The sequence below is a fragment of the Carassius gibelio genome, chromosome A6 (genome assembly GCF_023724105.1).
Source record: "Carassius gibelio isolate Cgi1373 ecotype wild population from Czech Republic chromosome A6, carGib1.2-hapl.c, whole genome shotgun sequence".
Lineage (NCBI taxonomy): Eukaryota > Metazoa > Chordata > Actinopteri > Cypriniformes > Cyprinidae > Carassius > Carassius gibelio.
This window is the reverse complement of record NC_068376.1, coordinates 1,950,310-1,970,022: the sequence shown is the minus strand read 5'-3', so window position 1 is coordinate 1,970,022 and position 19,713 is coordinate 1,950,310. Positions and strand designations below refer to the sequence as shown.

The 19,713-nt window shown below is 36.5% G+C and overlaps 1 protein-coding gene across 1 annotated transcript in view; it reads left to right on the top strand.

Moving 5' to 3' along the window:
- Nucleotides 1–19,270, top strand: part of LOC128015229 (semaphorin-5B) — a 61,136-nt gene extending 41,866 nt beyond the window's left edge. The window contains exons 12-22 of the mRNA XM_052598899.1: nucleotides 358–475; nucleotides 6,950–7,134; nucleotides 11,259–11,402; nucleotides 11,650–11,797; nucleotides 11,896–12,124; nucleotides 13,129–13,347; nucleotides 13,423–13,593; nucleotides 14,458–14,598; nucleotides 14,678–14,716; nucleotides 14,805–15,013; nucleotides 15,993–19,270. Coding sequence (XP_052454859.1) covers nucleotides 358–475; nucleotides 6,950–7,134; nucleotides 11,259–11,402; nucleotides 11,650–11,797; nucleotides 11,896–12,124; nucleotides 13,129–13,347; nucleotides 13,423–13,593; nucleotides 14,458–14,598; nucleotides 14,678–14,716; nucleotides 14,805–15,013; nucleotides 15,993–16,154 — 1,765 coding nt within the window. The 3' untranslated portion in view covers nucleotides 16,155–19,270. The remainder of the gene's footprint in view (nucleotides 1–357; nucleotides 476–6,949; nucleotides 7,135–11,258; nucleotides 11,403–11,649; nucleotides 11,798–11,895; nucleotides 12,125–13,128; nucleotides 13,348–13,422; nucleotides 13,594–14,457; nucleotides 14,599–14,677; nucleotides 14,717–14,804; nucleotides 15,014–15,992) is intronic.
- The last annotated feature ends 443 nt before the right edge of the window (nucleotides 19,271–19,713 follow it).

Sequence of the window (19,713 nt, the reverse complement as noted above, 5' to 3'; positions counted from 1 at the left end):
AGAGCAGGATTTGAGGTTTATTGTGTCTTCCCTGTAGTTCCTGTAAGTCAGATCATATCATTTTCTGATCAGATGCTTAGATTATATTTACACTTCAGCTCAGTCTCTCATAACCCTGAAAGTTATGTTTATATTATAGACCAAATTTGCAAAATATTCACTTGAGATTCAGTGTTCAGTGACAGAAGGATTAGTTTGAATGTTTATTGCAGTGAGATTTATTCCTCCGTTATTAAACCCAATCTCTCCTCTCCTGTTTCTCTCTTGTCATGAAGAAGTTCTCCCGAGCAGACAGGACACTCATTATGGTGGTATTTATTAAGAGCTTGTCACTGATGTGTGATTTGGTGATCGTAGGGACTGTCTGGGTGCCAGGGATCCGTACTGCGGCTGGGACCAGACACAGAAGCGCTGTACGACGATTGAGGACAGCTCCAACATGAGCCAATGGAGCCAAGACATCACACAGTGCCCTGTAAGACACACACTTTCAGACAGCATCATCACACTGAAGAGACAAATCACAAATTACATCTCTTTAATATCTCTTTAAAATCTCACCGAGATGAAATGAACAGTTAATGGATTCATTTATGATTAAGTCTCCTGTGACTTAATTATTATCTTGAGCAAAAGACCCTCTGTTCGGTTCTGTATTCAGTTTGATTATTTTCTGCTCTATTCTATTCTATTCTATTCTATTCTTATTCTATTCTATTCTATTCTATTCTATTCTGTTCTATTCTATTCTGTTCTGTTCTGTTCTATTGTTATATTCTGTTATATTCTATTATGCGTTGGTATATACTGTATTCAATTATTCTATACTAATCTACCCTTTTCTATTCTGTTCTATTCTATTCTGTATTGTTCTGTACTTTATGCTTGTAGCTTCTGTTCTGTTCTGTTGTATTCCATTCTGTTCTATTCTCTTCTAAATTATGTTCTATTCTATACGCTATTATTACTTTTATGTTCTGTTTTATTCTATTCTATTCTATACACTGCTATTCTTTTTTGTCCTCTTTTATTTACTGTGTTAGTAAAGACTTGTTTTTGTGTTCTATTCTATTTGATTCTGTTCTGTTTTATTCTATTATATCATGTTCTATTGCTGTGCACTTATCTTCTGTTCTGTATTCAGTTTTTTTTCTACTATTGTAGCATTTTCTGTTCTATTCAATTTTGTTCTGTTCTATTGTTGTTCTGTTCTGATGTGTTATATTCCGTTTTCTATTCTGTATTCATTTTCTATACTCACCTATCATTTTCTGTTCTGTTCAATTCAGTTCTATTCTCTTCTATTCTGTATTGTTCTGTACTGTATGCTTGTATTCTGTTTTGTTCTGTTGTATTCCATTCTGTTTTGTTCTATTCTCTACTCTGCTTTTATTTTTTAATTATGTTCTATATTCCATTATTTTATTTAATAATATTATTTCAACAGAGTTGATTCTGTTCTGTTTTGTTGTATATGTTTTTTTTTCTATTTTATTCTATTCTGCACTACTCCATTCTTTTTGGTCTATGTTGTGTTCTCTTCTGTGCTCTGCTATTTACTGTTCTTTTCTTTTATATTTTGTTTCTGTTCGGTTCTATTCTGTTATATTTTCTCTTCTCTTTTATACACTTCTATTATTTTCCGTTCTATCCTGTTCTGTTCTATATTCGGTTTTATTGTATTATGTTAATTCTGTTCTACGCTACATTGTTCTGTACTATTCTATTTAATTCTGTTCTGTTCTATGAACATTATTTAAGGCTTCTGTAGTGAAGATACATAACAGCTTTTGTTTCTTTGACTACACCAGAAATCTTGTATGATTTGAGCTGGTCTTGAAGAATCACATTTCTGATGAAGAGCTTTGAAACCGAGGCTGAAGGAACTCAGCTCATCTGAACCCTTCGTCTGACACTGTCAGTTACACGCTGGTGTTCTGCATGAAGGCTGGCCAATGTCAGTCCTGTTCTTCTTGACACCTCATTAGGTCCATAATTAGACATCACAAATTTCCTATTATCTCCGATGGTTGATATTCTCTGAGGAGCAATAATAAACAAACCTCATTTTCTACACGCTGTGCAAGCTTTGGCTTTGTCCCAAGTTGCATATTATAATGCATAATGGCTTTAAGCTGTGACAGGAAGTAAGAGTGTTTTTCCCAAACTTTTGCAAAATGAGCGTTGGCTCCATAGTTACGGAGTTACAAACATGCACTGCTAAATTTTGTGATTCACAACATTAAAGGGGGGGTGAAATGCTCGTTTTCACTCAATATCCTGTTAATCTTCAGTACCTATAGAGTAGTACTGCATCCTTCATAACTCCAAAAAGTCTTTAGTTTTATTTTATTCATAAGAGAAAGATAGTCTGTACCGATTTTTCCCGGAAAAACACGAGCGGCTGAAGGCGTGACGTGTGGGCGGAGCTAAAGAATCACGAGCACCAGTAAGCTTTTGCGTTGAGAGCGTTTGGAAGCTGTGACACAGATCCAGGGGCTTAAATTTAACAAGAGCAACATCAGCAACGACGTCTCTATGTGGTATGTACTGAAACTGTATATATTTGCTTAGCGGTTTTGGAAAATGACTAAGTTCCACTTTATGTCGTCTTTGTTTTTTTTTTGTTTTTTTTTTAAGCTGTACATGTGGAAAGTGCAGTTTGATGACAACATCGCATGTTGTTTACTTGATGTGCTTACGCGGCGATAGCGAAGTTAACAACACAGAGATATTTGAAGCAGTTTTACTCACCGCATGCGGATCCAACACACGATCGTGACCCTTTTTCGTTGGGACTGCATCATCCTTAAGAAATAAACTATGTGCAAATCCAGCGTCAACCTGGGCCTTGTTTGTAAAACAAGCATCTTCGAAATGCAGGGAACAAACACAAACACTTGCACAACTCCGTTGATGCTCTGTAAAAATAAACTCCATCCACTGGTCCCTTAATGCTGTTTCTCTTTTGGTAATCTGTGCAGGGTTGTCTTGCCCTGGTAACCAAAAACACACTCCTTTTGTGACTTTTCGCGACGCTCTCGCTAGAGCTGAAACAACGAATCGATTTAATCGATTAAAATCGATTATTAAAATAGTTGTCAACTAATTTGGTAATCGATTCGTCGCTAAATAAATTTTATTTGCCATAAGCGGCTCATTTCGTGCATATTTCAAATCTGCGGTGACCAAAGTGTGGCAGTAATGAGCCACCGGAGGTTTTACTCAGCCAGTACAGCAGGTGAAGTAGCGAATAGCCAATAGCTGGCCTCGTTTTATGTCACGTGCTTCCCGAACAGCGTCTCTGCAGCATTCAGCGGGAAGTGGGAGTACTTTACTTTGAGCCTTCAAAATGAAGAGTAACCTGTAAACTCTGCACTACTGAACTGTTTAAGGGGCCGTTCACATATCGTGTCTTTTGCATGCTCAAGTTCGTTATTTCCTATTTAGGCGCACAGTATGCACTGTCATAATGGAAGCGACGCGGTCGCGACACGCACGCGGTGCGATGCGCCCGTTTTTCCAGGCGCGTCCACACCGCATCCATTTATCCTTTGCTGAAATTTCCGGGTCTTCATGGAGAGGGCACGTCATGGAGAGAGCACGTCATGTTTGCTTAGCAAAGGCAGACGCCTCAGGGGCGCTTCTGTCCGAGCGCTTTGGAAAGAAGGAGAAAGCGGCGCGACTAGCGTTTTCCACGCGTTTTTAGGTGCGATATGTGAACGGCCCCTAAGAATTTTATTTGTGCAGATTCTCCAGTACAAGGGTTTTTTGCAAATGTTTAGTCGTAAAAGCTGATAACATTGCTTTTTAACAGTTAACATTTAAAGCTTTACAAACATGTTATGTGATCAGTTTGTCGTTTACCAGTTCATAATTCAGTCTTGCAGCCTAATTATGACTGAATGAGAGAGGTAAATGTTTGAGTATATTTAAAATGCACTTCTTTTCTAAGTATTCACTGCTCTTTTTCACACAGCAGGTTTTTTGTATGTGTCCCAATTTTTTTTTTTTCTGGACAACCTTCTGATGGATTTTACTTTAAATTGTGAGTTCCATTCAGGTTTCATGCCATTGGCACTTTTTTTCGAAGGATTGTTTACAATTTCACAGCATAAACTATAAAGCTTTTTCCCAGTAAATAATAAAATACAATGCACTGCAATTTTATTCTGTTTTATCCTTATACTTCGTGAAAATATGTTCTCAAAGATTCCTTAAGCTTTGTTTGGGATGTTAAACTACTTTAGGAGCTCTAAGGACTGCCATGGTGAAAACAATATTTGAAATCTCCTTGTGAATTTTGCTAGAGTATGGGTCAGTGTTTTGATTGCAGAAGAGTTCGACAAAGGATTACTAACATAATAAAACAACTCCAGGTATATTTTTGATGAGGATATGACAATGCAAAATGGTTAAAATCTCTTAAAAATCTATGCTGAATGATAAAGACCCTTTATTAATAATTTACTTGGGGAAAAAATGGAAAAAACTAAAATATAAGTACATAAACCGATTAATCGATTAATCGTAAAAATAATCGACAGATTAATCGATTATCAAAATAATCGTTAGTTGCAGCCCTAGCTCTCGCTCTGATCAGTGAAGTCTGTTGTCCTCTCAGTGCTCTGCTATACAGGAGCGCGTGCTCTTCCGGCAGAAGTCACACAGAGCACAGAGCCATACTCGAAAAAAACTTTCCGAAACTTGTGACAAACCGGAAGAGGTTTTTTTGGAACAAAAATACTCCTTCAAACGTACAACTTCATTTTTGAAACTTTGTCCATGTTTAGCATGGGAATCCAACTATTTAACAGTGTAAAAAAACTCAGTATGCATGAAATAGCATTTCACCCCCCCTTTAAACATTAAGCATACAAACAAAATATACACGTACAATTCTAGTCAGAAATAACTTGGGATAAAATATAGTGGACTGTTTAGATTGCATTGGAGTTCATGTTTTGCGGGAAAAAAAAAGACTGTCCATTACACTTATGTAATTATGTCGACATTTACATTTTAAGAGAAAGTCGATGTTGTGCTTCTACTATCTGAATAAATCAAACTTTTGTGTATAAACTGTAAGAGCTGTTACTGTATTAAATATAGTTATGGTAACATTGTATGATAAGGTTCTGTACATTAATATTAGTATTTGTATTATTAATATTAATCTATTTAGTGTTACGAATTAAAAATGGCCTATATTTTTACAGCATTAATCTTTATAAGTATTAATTAATAAATATTGTATTGTTCATTGTTAGTTCATCATGCAAAATATATTAATATATGCACACATTTACATTATCCAAGCTAATTTGTGTAATTTGTTTGTTGTGCTATTGAACGCAACCTTATGTATTGCCATGATTCATTTTACATAGGTTTCTGAATAATATTTTTGACTAATTTTCTTTTATGTGTCTCAATGGGAATTTAAACTATTCCAATGTAAAATGCAAACATTAAACAAATCAATGAAGAAACATCATCCAACTGATCTAATATCTGCAGCATTTTGACAATACTACTTACAATCTCATTGCTATGGTTTTGGCTTGTCTTACTAATTAAGTGCCAATTTAAGTAAAGACTAAATAACAGTTACTACCCTGTTCCCACAGCAGAGCTCTGATTCCTTGAATATCCTGAGGAACAGAGCAGTGAATTAGAGGGCAGACTGTTGAGTATTACATTAACGATTTTTGTCATGCAGCAAAGAAAAGCCCTCAGTTGACCTTTTTTGATCCTTGAAGTACAGTGAAAGTTGATGCAAGTCTCAAAATGTATTTTGCTATTAATTTTAATAAGATTTTAGTGCCTCTGTGGTCTGAACTATTGGATGAATGGCATTGAGTTCTGGTCAGTTGTTACTAATCCAGACTCACAGTAGATGTTGGTATTCACCTCAGTGGACACGCCACACACCTGCATGGAGATGAATTTTAGAGTTTTTATTCTTAGTAGCTGTGCAATACATAAACCAGCTTCTACTGCAAATGGGAGGAACATTTGAATGGGAAACCGTAAAATTGTAACTTGCAAAATGTTGTCTTCAAATAAGGCATGAATACTGTTTTGACCTTTTCATCATAAAGGTTAAGTGTGTAATTTCTGTGCCACATGCATCATCAATTGAAATTGCAAAAATAATGACATAATGTATTCAAGAAGGTTTCCCTTATCTTCTGTTGGTCAGCTAAGGAAATATTCCCATCTCAAACCCACATCATTGTCTGAGCAAATGGTTAAACCCCTTTACATTTCTTAAAAACCATTGAGTTTATAACAACTAAAACAGGTAGCAAAGTTAAGACACTTTATTTAAAAAAATAAATTCTCTCAATTAACTATTAACTATGAGTTCTGCCTCAATAAACTCCCGATTTGCTGCTTAATAGTAAGGTAAATAAAGGGTAAGTTCAGCCAAAAATGAAAATTTAGCCGTAAATTACTCACCCTGAAGTCATCCTAGGTGTATATCACAAAAACAAAAACGAATCGATTCACTACAGGAGGCCTTTGTTCACCCCCTGCAGCCGTGTGAGACACTGTTTTTAATGGATGAGCTTTTTATTAAACATCTCATGGACCGATGCAGTGCAACACCTGCTAAGTTGCATCAAACAGCTTGAAGGTTCAAAGACAATATTTAGAATAACTCCTACTGAAATCGTCTGAATGAAGAAAGTCATATACACCTAGGATGACTTCAGAGTGAGTAATTAATGGCTTAAATTTCAGTTTTTTAGGGTAGGATTAAGGGTTGTTAGTAATGTAACATGTTAGTAATATGCATGCTAATAAAGGGTTACCTACTGCATTGGAATCTGTACGCTAAAACGGTTTATGCAGAATGAAGTTTGAAAACTAGTACGATGATTTTCAGTGCAAACACTAAACCTGTATTTAAAACATGCCTTGTTTGCATTTACATGCGTAGGAGCGTAACCTCACCCAGGATGGTGGATTTGGCCAGTGGTCACCATGGCAGGCTTGTAATCATGATGACGGAGGTGAAGGCAGCAGCACGTGTCAGTGTCGCTCTCGGGCCTGTGATAACCCTCGACCCCAGTGTGGAGGGATGGAGTGTGTCGGGGCGAACATGGAGGTGGCCAACTGCTCCAGGTGCTCCTTCTCTATAAACCCATATGCTTGTTAAAGGAAACGAACCATGCTTGTTACTCCATACAACCTGTGTGTGATATTATTGCTTTGCTGTTAGTTATGTCACTGACCATTTTCTCCTCTGATGTAGATCTCAAATCCCATTCGCACCCTGCAAATAAACTTGACATGTTGTGATTGGTTACCAGACGCATAAGTCATTGAGCTTCATTGATGACAAATCTGGCGTGACATCATCATGAGCCATATTTAAATTGTTCCAAACTATGAAGTCGATTCGATTTTTAAAATGTTCTTTGAAAGACTTTGTAACAATATAACTCCATGATCATGGGAAGAAGTAGGTGGGAACCGGCAGACAATCAAAATGAAAGCTTCAATAATAAAATAAAGACAAAACAGCGTGACAGCCCCTCACGGACGACTGTCGCGCACAAATAAAAACCAAACACAAGTAAAACCCAGGCCTGGTCCTCTCTTGTCCTTCACTGTCGTCGCTAAAATTTTATATCCTTCCATCTCTTCCGTTCCCACGGCTCTTGGCCCCGCCCCACTCGTCACAGACTTATGCTCACCAATGCTGCATTTATTTGGTCAAAAATACAGTAAGAACAGAAAATTTTGAAATATTATTAGAATTAAAAATAATTGTTTTCTATTTGGATATATTTATATTTTATATATTAGTTTATGCCTGTGATGTGCAGCTGGAATTCCAGCATCATTCCTATAATCAAATGATCCTTCAGAAATCAGTCTAATATGCTGATTTGCTGATCAAGAAACATTATTATTGTCAGTCGTAGTTTTTTAAACTATATCATCAATTATAATTGTCTTTTTTCAGGATTATATTATGAATAGAAAGTTCAAAAGAACAGCTATTTAGTTAAATATAATTCTTTTGTAACATTATAAATGTCTTAACTGTCACTTTTGATCAGTTTAATGCATCATCTATGTATAGAAGTATACATTTTTTGCAAAAAAAAAAAACACCTTTTGATACAAATGATATCTGTCGTGGAAGACTTGGAGTATACAGTATATCATATATGGATATAATAGTGCATCTAATTTTTCAAGTTTGACAGCATCTTGTTCACTGTCACTCCACAGAGAACGAAAACTCATATGGGATTTATAAGAGTAAGAGAGTAAGTTATTTAGTTTTTGGATGAACTAGACCGTTATAATCTGGGACTCCCCATATTGAAGTGGCAGTGCGGCTAAACTGATATATGAGAGCCAGAGAGATCAGCCTGAAGTCTTCAATCACAGCCAATCAAAGTGTCAAAGCACATAAATGTGTGATGCTTTTATTCCGTCTGATTCAGCTCTTCCGCGAGAGAAAGTCACCACCCAACGCTAACAGCTGCAGAGAGTGAGGCCTCAAATCCATCAATCCTGAACTCTGATTCATTAACTGCAAGCGGCTGACGCAGCGTTTCTGGCCAAGCAGCTCCTTCTTTGCTTGTCCCATTATATTGCATTCACTTTCCGTTACTGAATGAATCTTCCAATTATATCTTTACCTAGAGAGCTTGTTTAAACACACACATCACTGGTCTGGGTGCGAGAAACTAATAGGATGCAATGTTTCACTATAACAGCAGAAGAGCAGTTGTGGTAGATCTATAATAGATGAGTAATATGTATCAGCTGCTAATACATCTTTGTCAGAAAGCTACTGTTAATTTAATAAAACTGATGTTACCTGTCAGTCTCTAAAGTTGTGATCATAAACCCGCAAAGTCTTTATCATCATATCGTTCCAAACCTGTATGAGTTGGGTTTCGAACCTCATTGATTTCCATTGTCTGGACAAAAACTGTTCCACAGAAGAATGAAGTAAGTATCAATGTGGTTAATGTCAGCTTAAACTAAATGTATGAAAAAATATTATTCTTTTCAATTGAAATAAAGTTATAAAATATAACAATTTGATGAAAATCTTAACAATAAGTGATTTTGTCTAAATAAAAGTAGTTTAAAGGGTTTCAAATTATATATTATATATAAATTGTTATTTGAAATGAACGTTAACTAAAAAAAAAGCCAGGATTTCTCATTTGAACTTAGTTTAACTTGATATACTAAAAAAACTCAAACTAAAGCAATAAGACTAGACAGACATATAGACAGAAATAAAAAAATACTAAAATGGCAAAAACATAAAAAATTACTCAAACTTACATAAAATTGTAAAATAAATAAAAAATAAATGAAACAATGTCAAAAGCACATGAAAAAAATTATTGAAATGTAATATTAATGCAATATTAATTTTCAAAAATAAAAATAAAAGATTATCCAAAATATTAATATATACTATAATAGTATAGAAAAAAGAAAAACATATTGAAAATATGGACAAAGATACATTTTTTAAACAATTTAGTTTCTACAAAAAAAAAAAAAGATGTCAGGTGTCACTTACAATTTCTTCTCAAAAATCGAGTTAACTGAACAGACAATTCTGATGTCACCATTATGACACATGTGTTGGTATTCTGTAATGATATACCACGGGAATGAATATGCATGATATTATCATGGGCACTTCTAGATACCATGAATAATTATATATTACAAATTATTCAGAATTTGGAATGCATTTTAAGAATACTTTTCCCATCAACTGGTCTAAATGCACAACACCGCTGTATACTGCTTGAAAGACTCCTGAACACACTGATGTAAGCAAGCACGCGTGAGAAGCACATGAGGAACACGTGAGAGACGCGCTGAATGAAAACACATTCACTCTCTGACAGCAGATGGCGCTAAACTGCAGAAAACGCAGCCTTTACCCCGAAACCCCACAAATAAAGCAGCTGCACAACTTTCTAAAACATATTTAAATCATTTTAAACAGCCATTCAGATTTGTGTATTCTATGGTGTTCAACACAGCGCCAAATACTTCAATATTTAGACTTCATTGGCTGTTTATCTTGAAACTTTTTTTTTTTTTTTTTTAATCTGGACTACAACATGCCTTCGATATTGTCTGAAAGTGTTTTGATTCTTTATTGTTCATTCACACTTTCACATTGGGGCATCATTAGTTAAAGGGGGGGTGAAATGCTCGTTCTCACTCAATATCCTGTTAATCTTGAGTACCTATAGAGTAGTACTGCATCCTTCATAACTCCAAAAAGTCGTTAGTTTTATTATATTCATAAGGGACAGATAGTCTGTACCGATTTTTCCCGGAAAAACACGAGCGCCTAGAGGCGTGACGTGTGGGCGGAGCTAAAGAAGCTGTGACACAGATCCAGAGGCTGAAATTTAACAAGAGCAGCATCAGCAAAGGCGGTATGCTATGTGGTATGTGAAACTGTATATATTTGCTTAGCGGTTCTGGAAAATGACTAAGTTCCACTTTGTGTCGTCTTTTTTTTTTTTTTTTTTTTTAAGCTGTACATGTGGAAAGTGCAGTTTGATGACAACATCGCATGTTGTTTACTTGATGTGCTTACGCGCTGATAGCTAAGTTAACAACACAGAGATATTTGAAGCAGTTTTACTCACCGCATGTGGTTCCAACACACGATCCTGACCCTTTTTAGTTGGGACTGCATTATCCTTAAGAAATAAACGATGTGCAATCCTAAATGCAGGGAACAAACAAAAACACTTGCACAACTCCGTTGATGCTCTGTAAAAATAAACTCCATCCACTGGTCCCTTAATGCTGTTTCTCTTTTGGTAATCTGTGCAGGGTTGTCTTGCCCTGGCAACCAAAAACACACTTCTTTTGTGACATTTGGCGTCGCTCTCGCTCTGATCAGTGAAGTCTGTTGTGCTCTCAGTGCTCTGCTATACGGGAGCGCGCGCTCTTCCGGGAGAAGTGCCTCAGGACCCATATAAGGAAATTCCACTCCATCTAACGTCACACAGAGCCATACTCGAAAAAAACTTTCGAAACTTATTACAAACCGGAAGAGGTTTTTTTGGAACAAAAATACTCCTTCAAACGTACAACTTAATTTTTGAAACTTTGTCCATGTTTAGCATGGGAATCCAACTCTTTAACAGTGTAAAAAACTCAGTATGCATGAAATAGCATTTCACCCCCCCCTTTAACATTAGTTAATTCAATTAATTGTGCTTGTTCAGGAACGGAGGCTGGACTCCCTGGTCGTCCTGGGCCGAGTGCAGCACCAGCTGTGGCATTGGATTTGAGGTCCGTCAGCGGTCCTGTAACAACCCGGCACCCCGACACGGAGGACGTGTATGTGTGGGACAGGCACGGGAGGAGAGGTGAGACGAGAGGGAACTGAAGGCTGTTAGTCAGACTATGCTTTTAATTCACTACAATTGAATCATAAATGTCAAGTGTTCAGGAATCGGTTGGACTACACTTGCTTTGCTTTATGGTTTTGATTCACTAAAAAGAACCAACTCTTAAGAGTCGTTTGTTTGATTTTCTAGCTAAACTGATTCATAAGTGTGTAAGTGTTTATTTGAGGTTACTGGAAAATGATTTGGGTTCATTTGTGTGATTCAGATTGTGTAACGAAAATAATCCATGTCCTGTTCCGGTGTCCTGGGTCTCCTGGAGCGCTTGGTCCAAATGTAGTGTTGTGTGTGGTGGTGGAGTCCAATCCCGTGTTCGAACCTGTGAGAATGGAAACACATGTCCTGGTTGCCCTCTGGTAGGGTCTTAAACAGGTCTTATAAAAAAAATTAAAAAAAATAAAATAAAACTGATATCGGAAAAAGATTTGAAAAGCATGTGTGTTACTGTATCCAGGAGTATAAGGCGTGTAACTTGGACTCGTGTGCTGAAGTGAGGCGGACCACACCATGGACACCCTGGTACCCTGTTAATGTGACTCAGATGGGGGCGAGACAGGAGCAGAGGGTCAGGTACACCTGCAGGGCTCTCCTCGCTGACCCTCACGACCTTCAGCTCGGCAAACGCAAGATAGAGACTCGCCTCTGTCCCACCAGTGACGGAGCTGCTGCCTGCGAGACTGACGGTACACACACACACACACACACACACACACACACAGAGAGAGCTGCTTTTCTGATAAAACATGTGATTAAAATGTGATTTAAAAAATTCAAAAATCTATGTTTGCTATGCTTGTTCGTATGTACAATTCGACCCGAAATGTGTTTATTATATATCAATATATTTAAATAATATGAATAATAATTTTTTTTATTCAGTAATAATAAATATTATTATTATTAACAAATAAAATATTAAACAAAATAATAATAAATGTATTTTATTATTCTATTATTTTTTATTGATTATATTATTATTTACTATATATTATTTACTATATATTATTATTTTACTAAATAAAAATATTAAATAAAATAATAATAATATGAATCGCTGGTCGTCTCAGTGATCAGCCGTGAAACAGTGATTCTGTCCAAATTCCCTTTAAAATCTTAAATGATTCCCTTTGAGCTAAATTTACATGTTTCCCTTACATTATTATTTTATAATATTATTATTTTACTAAATAAAATAAAATAATAATAATAATTATTATTATTAGAGCAGTAGTAGTAGTTGTATATTAATATTTTTTATCTAATGACATTATTATTTGTATTATTATTATTGTTAAATATAAATTTAACTAATATTACCTCTATTACTGCTACTAATATTTCCCTATAAAATAGAAAATTACTATTTGAGAAAAATTAAATGATTAAAAAATTAAGAAATAATAATTATATTTTACAGTACAAATGTAGAATCACAATAATAATATTTATGGATTGTTTAATTTCTTAAACCGGCAAACTTTTATTTTGACGGAACACCACTTTTGTTGACAGCTGCTGGTTAATAAGCGCTTCACGTCACTTTGAGATGCTGAAAGCACTGCTTGCGTGTAAATAAACACAATGCTGCTCTTCACTTTAAAATGCACCATGCATGTATTTATGTAATGAAAACGCAACCTTGATAATTGCACTAATCCATATTGTGCACACTTATATATTTGTATAGGTCTAGTTGAGGATTTGTTGAGAATGGGTCGACCTGTGACACGAGTGCAAGGAGCCGCCTGGTCGTCTTGGGAAACGTGGTCCTCATGTTCCGAAGAGTGTTCCAAAGGCTTCCGCACACGCAAGCGTTCCTGCGCCACACCGGATGGGAAGAGCACGCCGTTCGCCTGCAGCGGAGCGCCGGTCGAGTATCAGGACTGCAACACTCAGCCGTGCCCAGGTCTGAGAGAGCTTTTGATGTGCGTCACTCTTGTCCTGTTTATGGAGTCGTGTACTAACAGGTGTTGTTTCTCAGTGAAGGGGGCGTGGTCATGCTGGTCTTCCTGGTCTCAGTGTTCTACTTCCTGTGGCGGCGGTCACTACCAGCGCTCCCGTACCTGCTCTAACCGTTCCCCTGCTCATTCTGGAGACATCTGCATCGGTCTGCACACAGAGGAAGCGCTCTGTAACACACACGAGTGCGAGGGTGAGAAAATCACATTCTTGCAGCAGTAAAAGAATATTATTTACTTTAAACTGGAGGTCTAATGCTATTTCATGCATTCTGACTTATTCACACTGTTTTGTAAGACATTGTCAGAATGTCTTCAAAGAAGTGTGTTTTTGGTTGTGAGGGAAAGATTTGTCCATTTTGGTGATAAAAATGTGTATACACACATTCCACAGTCTTTAACTTTGTTTCCTGTAATCCAGTACTTGGCCTTAACTATATCTAGATATTAAACAACAATAATAAAAAAAAAAACTACTAAACAAAAGTAGCATATTTCATTAGTTTATTTATTTTTATATTTTTACTACTGGCAAACCCCCTAATGTGCAACTGTGTTTGATTTCAATAAAAAGAACGGGCACAAAAGAGTAATTCGATTGGGAATCGATTGAACTGTATCAGTTATACTCTGTGTTTGATTCACCGGTTCATAAGAGTCGTTCATTCAGAAATCAGTTTAACCCTAACAGTGCTGTATTTGTTTGATTTACTAAGAATAACTGGCTCATAAGGCTAATTGTTCGGGAATCGGTTGGTCTGAACTAATTGTACTGTATATGTTTAATTAACTTCAAATAACCGGCTCATGAGAGTAATTGGTTCGGGAATCAGTTGAACTGTACCAGTCATTTGTTCAGTCATAAGAGTCATTCTCCGAGCTCTGCAGCAAACGTTCACTTGAAAGTCACAATGTGGACTCAGAGGAAGACCGCAAGGGTTTAGGGTGCAATTTGGGACAAAATTGCCCCACTTCCCCTTTAAATACTCTGCATGACTGTGTTAATGATGACACAGTTGTGAACTCTGTGCTCTGTTTATCTTGTTCACCTGTGTCAGGTGGGTGGGGGGCGTGGTCAGAGTGGGCGGAGTGTAATGAGGAGGGGCTGAAGCTCAGGACTCGTACATGTGAAATAAGCTCCGCCTCTTGCCAAGGAAACTCCACAGATCAGAGACCGTGTCGACCCAATGACAGCGCAGGTTAGTTAATTTTGTTTCTTTCTGGCCTCTCAGACTACAGTACAGCTTCACATGCACATTTTCGTTTCCTTAATTCTAGTGCTGTCAAAGGGACAGAAGAGGAGCACAAACTGTGAAGGTAAATCTGATTTAAATCATAGAGCATTCAGGATTGGATATTTCTACTGACCCCAGTGAAAGATGTCTTTCTGTTTTGTCTCCTGCAGGGTTTTCTCTGTTTCATTTGGTGCTGACTGGAGCATGCTGTTTTCTGGGAGCCGTTTTGTTGTCCGTCCTGGTGTATGTTTACTGTCAGAGACTCCGCAAACCCCCTCAAGAGTCCGCAGTTATCCATCCCAGCACCCCCAACCACCTACACTATAAAGAGAACAGCTGTGCGCCCAAGAACGACTTATACACACCCATGGAGTTCAAGGTATCCCATCATGCCACAGCGTTCTCTCTGTATTAACTGGTGGGTTGCAACCGCAACACTAATTAGTGCAGATAATAAAAAGCACTTAATCATATAATCATGTGTTGTTAATATAGAGAAATAAATAGAATTTATTTTTTAAAGGGAAGGAGAAAACAATTCTTCACATTTCAAGAAACCAAAAAAGTCATTATTAATTGTGCATACTGTTTGGCCTATACAGTTCACGATTATATTATTATTATTTGTTTTTATTTAATAATATATACAATAATATAAATAATGTTTCAATAAAATGTAGATTTTATAATATTATACTTTTATTGTATTATACAATATTGTTATATATTATATATTGTAAATATAATATGTGAATTCATATTTTATTATTATTTTATTATTATTATTATTATTATTAGTTTAATAAATAATTTTCGTCTTGGTGCAGTTGAGAGTGAAAACGCTCCCTTTTGTTTGATGTTAAAAACATTTTTATATATAAATATATTTTTTAAATAAGTATTATATTGTATGTTATTTATATTATATTTTTAAATAATAATTAATCATTATAATAAAATAATAATTAAATATATAATATTATATATTTTTAAATAAATATATAGTATATAATTATTTATTTAATAAGAATAATAGTTATCATTATTATTATTTATATTATTATTTACTTTTGTTCACTGAATAATTCTTGTCTTGTGTTGGGATCTCTGGACATCTGATGTCAAATCAAAGAGAATCACAACTCTTTCTAATCTGTCTCAAAGGAAACGGCTCTCGTTCCTTCAATCTGTTTTAACTCAATCATTCCTCATTTTTCGGTTCCCTCTCTTCCCTGGGAGCGTTGACATCACAGGACCGCTGCAGCATGATGCAAAACACACTATGGCCTTTGAAATATTGAAGAGACTTTCGACATCTCTTGTGCTCACTTTCTGTGCTTTCCCTCTGTTCCCCGCAGACTCTGAATAAGAATAACCTGCTTCCACCAGACGAAAGCTGCAACTTCTTCCCATCAGCGTTACCGCAGACCAACGTCTACGCCACCACATATTACCCGTCTCCTCTGGGCAAATACGACTTCCCTTCCATGGATTCACCCTGCAGCTACGTGCACAGCTGATGCACAGACACACATCTCATGCTTTCTTAGGGCTGTGTGACCACGGTTACGCACCTTGATGCCTCCATGCAGACGCATTGGAAAATGCATGGATCCACAGGAAGGCTGAGCGCATTATCTGCATCTCAAAAGATGCAGAAAGATGCAAAGGAGTGAGGTTTGGATTAGACGGGCCCATGTAGTTTTCTTGTAGCATTTCCTTTCCTAAATGTCATCTCGAACTGGAAGTTCAGCTGATCACATGCTTCGTAATAACTACAGACTGACCCTCACAAAGCATGCACTCTTCTTACAATGCAAAGAAACAAGAAGAATTCTGCGATCAAGCTCCAAACTGAATTGTGACGTACTACTTTATGTGCTGGCGTCTTTGTGTTGTTTTTCACAATCGAAAAACTGCAACGCAGATCTCGCTTTGAGTGGATAAAGCATGAAAGTTTCCAGACGTCTCACAGTAAGCCTGGACATCTGTTTCTCTTATTTGATCCAGATCTCCAAGAACTCCAAAGATGTGAGACACATGTAATCTGGATCAACGGTAGATTAACATCAGTGATGTATGGATGAACTCATAAAAAAGACCGTTATCTTCAGTGTCCAATAAAAGACCTGAGCTCATGGATATATGGCCATCCACACAGTTACACAAATGGCTGTGGATTTGTCTGTCAGACACTTTTAAAGGGAAAGTTCACCAAATATGATCGTTCTGTCATCATTTACTCACCCTTATGTCATTACATACACTTTTTTTTTTTCCAAAGGCAAAACACAGTATGTGAATAGGGGTCAGATGAGGCTTTTTTAAAGATCATTATATTGTGTATTTGGTGTAACAGAAAATCTTGACATGCTTTAATGTTAAATGTATTTTCCAAATACTGTACATTATTGTAGGTCCTCTATGCCCCGCCTCTCTCAAACACGTAGTTTTCTACAAAGTCCCTCCTTCTGACAAGCGCAGTCTGCTCTGATTGGCCAACTGACCTGACCCAGTGCGTTGTGATTGGCCGAACACACAAGCACTCGTCGGAAATATAACACCCCTTTCCTTAACCGTGAGCTTAATCTTTCAAAATAAATGTAAAGACAGTTAATAAAGTCCTTAGTTTTACCATCAGTTCAAGCCTGAAAGAGGAAGAGAGTCTCGTGACAGACACAGTGATGAAGCTCGTATGTGTTTGCAGTACACAAGACACGGACGGTTGAGACAGCTGACTCCACTGTGTGACCCCATCTCTCTCTCTCTCTCTCTCTCTCTCTCTCACACACACACACACACACACACACACACACACACACACACACCGGACACACAAACACAACTCGCAAAAATTCCCATTTGAACAAACAATAGCAAATATTTAAACTAAAAACAAAACATACTTAAGCTGATTCAGAAGCACCAGATTGTCGTAGCAAAGTCAGAATGACCTCCTCTCCTAGGTTCATGAAACGGTTGTTCATAAAATGTGTTCTGTTCTGTTGTAAGTAATCTTAAAGATTCCTAAATGTATCTACATTCGGAAGACCAAATAAAGTGCTTTTGTCTAGATACACACAGCATCTCCCTGACATGACTGCTTCAACATCTGGGCAGCATTACGCTAATATTTCCACATAGTCACGTAGACATGGGGTCGTGGACGTGAACTTTGATAAAGAATATCTCTTTGGATTTGAGACTTTAGTCTTTGCAACTTTACAGATCTTCTTTACGCACCAAGAGCTTGTAACACTCCAAAGAGAAAGGAAAACTTGAAATCACTGTTCTAATAGGTTCTAATAAATATCACCATATTTCCCCAGTTGATTAATACAGTACATTAAGATTTTAACATTAAGATTTTAATCTTAATGTATTACAAGATGAAATGTTGTTTAAATATGCAAACGGGGCATTGTCTAATTAAATATGCACTCATTTGCACACACATCTGAACACTGGATTATGTTGTTGACCTATTAAAGATTTTGGAGATTTTTATTAAAAAAAATAACCATTTTTTGGAATAAAATTGTGCACATGAATGATGTATGAATAGACCAAACCAAATGTGTAAAAACCTTCAGGATACAGATGGAGATAAAACTAAAGTTTAATCTAAGTTGAGAGATCAGTCTTTAAAGATGTGTATTGCAATTGAAATATACAGACATAAGTTAATCAAATGTAATAAAAATAAACAATTAAATCTTTATTTTGGATGTTTTCTTTCCATTAGTCTGAAATAAGACAAGTTATGGGAACAGAATAGCCCATTATTATATTACCAGTGCGTGAAAAAAAAAAGTTTTGTGAGGAACCGGATGAAAGTTACTTGTTTAAAGCTTCATTCAAAAATTCATTCAAAGTTGTTGCAGTGAGATTGTGTAAAAGAGTGTTTTGCACATAATGTTAAACTCTTTTTCACAAGTAATGAAATCTGAAGATGAGTAAATAATGACAAATATAAACATTTTAAGCATTAATCAAATGAATAGTGAATAGTGACTGAAACAGCAGTATGAAATAACTCCACTGCGAGTTTAATTGAATCTAAAGGGATGTACATTTTTAAGTTTGTGTGTATATTTGTAGCTGGCATTATATATTTATACACAAATTCAGATTTTTTTGTTCTTGATTGAATCAGGTATTTTTTTTCCACTATAACTCCACAGTGAACACATGACACTGACAGAAGCAAGTTGTCTTCAGAACCCTAAGAGTGCTCAGATTTACACTTCTTTCTTACGTATGACTATTTTGTTTTTGTTTGTTTTTTTCTGTCTGGCATCATGTGTACAGTACATGTTTAATGACAATATGTTTAATGAAATATTTAATGTTAATTCTTTCCAATGATCCCAATGCAAGACGCAGACGGTCTGGTTGGGTGTTGAATATGGCACTGGACGCTGGAGCTGGACGCTTGCTGATGACGCTTCTGTACGCTGATGTTGCATGGATGCTGCATTATCTGAATGCAGACGGTCTTCTATGCAATAAATGATTTCCCAACACATGATCACTGCCTTTATACACTGTGAACTTTTTGCTATGTTTTTATATGTTGTACATTGTTCAAATAAATAAATAAATATCCAGCTGGGTGTCAAAACACCACAATTTAGTCTTCTGTCAAGACTTTATTTGATCCATCCATCCAACCATCTTTCAGGATAACTGTGTTTTACTAAAAAAGAAAACAAAAGCACACTTCTTCTTCTACAGTTGCTATCCAGTCCAGAGTCAATTCATCATTTAAGAAGCTTCGCTGGCTTTTTGCCCAGGAGTCAATGACTGTGACCTTCTCCAGATGTAGAAATGGTTAAAATGGTTTAATCAGCTCGTACATTTCAGAGTCTCTGACGTGAGGGCGAGAAGAAATACCGGCCAGCTCTTGATATCTGAGCGGTGATGCTGGACTTTTGGAGCATGTTTTGTAGAAATCAGCTGTGATGGTCACGGATGTGTTGATGATTGAACACAGATGAGACGTTTTGGAGCCACAGCCGTCAGCTTGACACGCACGACCCAAACAACACACTCACACGAAGAAGAAACTTCTCAAGA